The sequence below is a fragment of the Lipophrys pholis genome, assembly GCF_963383615.2.
Source record: "Lipophrys pholis genome assembly, chromosome: 4".
NCBI classification, from domain to species: Eukaryota; Metazoa; Chordata; class Actinopteri; order Blenniiformes; family Blenniidae; genus Lipophrys; species Lipophrys pholis.
In genome coordinates, this window is record NC_137637.1 from 17,322,748 (window position 1) to 17,327,534 (window position 4,787).

Sequence of the window (4,787 nt, forward strand, 5' to 3'; positions counted from 1 at the left end):
CCCTTGGAATTGATTTCTTCCTCTTTCTTAGGCACGATGCTTCTGGCACAGGACCTAAACAATCGTGCGTAAAAAAGATGTTTTTTATGTTTTTTTTAAAACACATTTTGTGTTTATTTGAATTCCTTCCATCAGTGGAAATCTGCTGTTTGGCTGTGGAGCACCGATGTGTGCGTGCGTGCGTGGGTACGTGCGCGCGCTGATGAGAACGTTACATCACTTGCAGTGCAGCCAGACGCCAGCAGCAGCATCCAGCTCGGAGGGACCGCGGCGCGGCGCACAGACCCAGCTGGCCATATTGTGCACCAGCAGCTCCCCGCAAATCGGCTGCGTCACATAAAGAAGAAGACAGGAGAGAACTACTGAGGGTTAAGACGCACAAAGATTCAAACCATCAACGCAGCAGGTGAAGTGCGCTGATTCAAAACCCATCTCGGCTGATCTGGTGAGTGTTTGGATGCAGTATATCTTTTTTTTTTTTTGTTCCCACCACCACGATGGCGCATCAGTCCCTTTATGTCGGAGGCTTTTTTTTTCTCCTTCCCCCCGTGCTCTCCTGCGCTCTGGTGGTTACCAGGCTGTGTCGTGGCCCGCACCGTGCGCATCCCTTTCTTTGATTTCTCCTGCCGTTATCACCCACTTTTCCACACACGAGCTCACCACGCAGAAGGAACAACGATAATGCATTTTACATTTATACGTCATTGTTAACCCCCCTTTCAGGTTTTCGAGCTGGGAAAATGGTTAAACTGGGGAACAATTTCAGCGAGAAGAATAGCGGGAAGGTGGTTTCTGAGGACGGGTTTGACACCATCCCTCTCATCACTCCGTTAGATGCCAGTCAGCTGCAGTTTCCCCCACCTGATAAGGTAGGACCTCGAATCCTGTCCAGTTTACCTTGATTTCATGTATTTCACGAGTCATTTCAATAAAAAGGTGAGTGAACGGAGCTCATCGTTGCACATGTATTACTGCATAGTTGAAAGAATACAAACTATTTTGCCAGTGTTGCTTCTGTTCGGATTGAGTCCCCATGAGGCTGTATCTGGAAGATGATTGGATCTTTCTTGTGCATGTGTGTGTGTGTGTTGTCTTCTTTCTACCAGGTGGTGGTGAAGACAAAGGCAGATTATGATGCTGAGAGCAAGAAGGGAAAGCTACGGTCTCCTAAAATCGCAGAGTTCTCTATCAGCATCATCGAAGGTGTTTCTGAGCGACTCAAAGTAAGAATATTCTTTCGAAATCATCCCACTCCCAGTATCTCTCTCTTCTCACACACTCCCACACATGGCTACGCCAGAGAGGAGACATCTGTCCCATGCAGCTCAGGACATTTGTCACAGACTTCATGATGCTCCCTCTCTAATCCAAAGTTCGACTTCTCTTTCACACCCTGTGCCTCCTGTCATTTTGTCAGGCTACCCAGGGAGACACAATGCACAATGATTCACTTAAACCCCGCCCTGACATCCTCATTAATTCAGCTGCTGCCATGGCGATGGCCTCCAAGCGGCAGCATCTTTCCCACCTCCCTTTACACTGCTCCCCTCTCCCCGGTGTCAGATGTATGTGTTCAAACCACCAGAACGGTTATTAAACGTGGCTTTGCGACAAGTGAAAACACACTGCACCACTTCCTGTGTCATGAAACAGCGCAGGCTCCTCTTCCATATCCACAATCAACAGTTTGCCTCATCGAGGTGTGCCAGGCTTTCTGTACCGACCTTTCATTTCCAAGCATCTCAGAGGCAAAGAGATGCGTCGCAGTCTCAGAGAACACAGCTCCCGTCTTCACATCGCTGCTTTTGAAACGCTGCAGGCAGGCCTTTCATCACCGGCGGTCTCTTCCTCAAGCTCCTGTTGCTCTGCTTTGTACATGCTGTACTGTCTGCTCTGCTGTGTAAGCGCAGGATTCAACCAGACAGATTAAAGGAATATCTCTTTATTCACGCTCTTAACAATCTTATCAAACATGTGACGGTGACTCTGGGCTGCAGTATGTGGACGCATGGCTCCCTGCTGCTCCCTTTCCAGAGAAATTTAAAGGTCAACATAGCTTATTTAATGTTGGAGCACAGCCTTCTAAATTGTTTACGTCTGTGTGAATACGCTTACAGTGTGCCATTTCTGTGAAATTGTTCAAACTATATAACATCCACAAGCATTTTAGTCTTCCTTACTGGCTCATAAAAATAACTGGAGCAAACCTCTGGGGCTCAACATCTTAGGCAATAATGAGGCAATTTCTCCCACGCCTCGCCTTCTCTGTCTCCCACCACCCAGAAACACCAGTAGCTGTTATGTAACTCCCCTGAGAGGTGAGAGCCGGCCTGTACAGATGGCCACACAAGCCATTTGCACGTCAAGTCTTCTACATGCAGAACGAGCTGAAATGCACATCCACGTATGCTTCTCACTCTCGCGCTGATGTTTTACCACAAAGAAAAGAAGCCGAATCAGACGCAGCAAGTTGTCCTGGTTTGAAGACACGGTTCATTTGTGTCGTCTGTCTCCAGAGGTGTCTTGTGCAGATGATGACGTTATCCCCGCGTCTCCTTTAGGTGACCTTGCTGGTGATCTGTGCCCTGGCGTTCCTGGTGTGTGTGGTATTCCTGGTTGTCTACAAGGTGTACCAGTATGAGCAGCCTTGTCCAGACAGCTTCATATACACGGTAAAACTGCCACAAGTGTTCCTTCTCTGTAAAACATCACCATGCAATGTCAGTACCAGAGGCTTTCAATCAATGTTACAAGGGATGTTACTTTCGTCGTTAAAATAACCATTTATATCTCACTTATGTGTGAACGACCAGGATGTCTTTAGAACGCAGTGAGGCTGAAATAAAATGCATCAGTAACTTCCCGATTCGACTATGACTCATTTTAACAACAACAGGATTTTTTAGGACTTTATGTCATTTCTGACTTTGTATTTTTCCAATATAAATAGTAGTTTTCCTTGGATGGATTTCTTTTATGGGCCAGTTTTCTTTATTGGAATAATCTACTCTTTCAACGCTTTATTGTATGTATAAAATGACTGCGATACATTGAGTTTAACTTCAAGTTAGGGACTTGTGAAAGACTGAAAGTAACACACTTTGGCCCTCAGTATGATTAATAATAAATAAAGTATTCAACACACATCTGCCTCATCTGAAATCAGACTCGTAGGCCAACTAAAGTTAAAAAACTCAACCCTAATGGATTATTGACTTTATGAACGTTATGTTTTTCTTGCTCTGTTGTTGGACAATGTATTTCCAATCTATTGTAATTCATGCAGATGACAAAGTTTCATTAATTCCTCTTACTTTCATGAATAATAATGTCAACAACCTTTTTAGTATTTTTATTTTTTTTTACTTGCATCAGTCTGAATGATGGATCCTTTCTTTTTTTTTTTGTGAAGCAGCAAGGTCGCTGCATGCCGGCCGGCCTCTACAGTAACTACCCCCCTCAGGGCCCTGGGGGCCGCGGCCGCCTCTTCACCCTCATCAACCACTACAACATAGCCAAGCAGACCATCACTCGGTCAGTATCACCATGGATGACCATCATGTCCGAGGAGAAGGTCACCCAGCAGGAGATGGAGACGGCCCAGAAGCTGGCTTAACCCTCCCGGGATGGAGGAGGAGGAGGCCTCCCTCTGCTGCAGGAGAGTAAATAATCGGGTTGTGCCATTCAAGCAAACCTCGGAGTCCTGTGACTTTCTGTGGGTGAAAAATCAACGTCTCTTGCCTGAGGTGCTACGCTGCCATGTTGATGTAATTTGGCGGGCTGATGTGTGCTGTAGCAGGAAATCTGTGGAAATTCTGAGCATGCTTTCAGTAAATCTAGGCGTTCGGTCGGGTGGATTCTCGGTTTGTTTGAATAGCATATGTTGTTATTTATTTACACTTTGAGACGGAGTGGCGAATGTGTAGAAAAAGCCACAGCAACACAAACACACACACACACTCACTGTCTTTGTACATACACATATGTAACAGAGCTCACTTTAGTACTCAGATTGTGAAAATGACTGTGAACCATCTCGTGTCTGCGCCGCTTGTTTTAACACGCAGCGCATGACTCCAATAGCAATCACTTTGCTTTCGATCTTCTTTTACAATATTTTATGTACTGACGAGAGCATGTAGGGGGAGGTGGGGAACGTTCGGAGCACATTTGCCACTGAGGTTTGTCCGTGTTAAAATGTTTTACCGTCATGATATTGTGAAAAGCCGAGGTTGGATCTGGAGGAAATATACCAGCAGAGGAAAATAATATTTTAAATAGTGTCGTTTTGAGTCAGCTCATACTGCGCTCTGCATTTAGTGCTGTCAAGAAAAGTTTTTAGTATTCTATCCACTGAGTCTTTTTAACAGACATTGATTGTTCCATTCATTTGCACTCTTTGTGAATACCATGTGCTTCTTTTTTTCTTTTGCTGGCTACACACGACCCACTTACTTTTTATAGCATAACCTTTATGCTACTGTACTGAATGTTTTTTTTGCATTGCTTGTGAAGACACTGTATTGTGCAATGCTTTGCATTGGTTACTGTCACCACTGATGGCTGACCGGCAGCTATCGCAGATACTAGACTTAGGTTATTGTAGTGGAACAATCTGACAGTAGTTGCTTGTCCTGTTGCTTTCTTATGTACTTGTCATTTAACTTGAACTGTCACAAAATATGTACCTTTTTCAAACAATGTAATGGTTACCATTGAAGTGCATTTGCTACATAAAAATGTAAAAAAGGAAAAACTGAAATAAAGTGCCCACATTTCACACTGAT

At 44.6% G+C, this 4,787-nt stretch overlaps 1 protein-coding gene across 2 annotated transcripts; it reads left to right on the forward strand.

Moving 5' to 3' along the window:
- LOC308108820 (neuronal vesicle trafficking-associated protein 1-like) lies at positions 1 to 4,787 on the forward strand. 2 transcript variants are annotated; one of them, XM_080462070.1, is made up of 5 exons: positions 1 to 445; positions 724 to 869; positions 1,107 to 1,223; positions 2,562 to 2,672; positions 3,413 to 4,779. In XM_080462070.1, the coding sequence occupies exons 2-5, from the start codon at positions 741 to 743 to the stop codon at positions 3,614 to 3,616; spliced, it is 561 nt and encodes a 186-aa protein (XP_080318196.1). In that variant the 5' UTR covers positions 1 to 445; positions 724 to 740; the 3' UTR covers positions 3,617 to 4,779. The 2 variants fall into 2 exon arrangements, with proteins under 2 accessions (XP_080318196.1, XP_080318197.1); XM_080462071.1 differs by having other exon boundaries at positions 175 to 445; positions 3,416 to 4,787.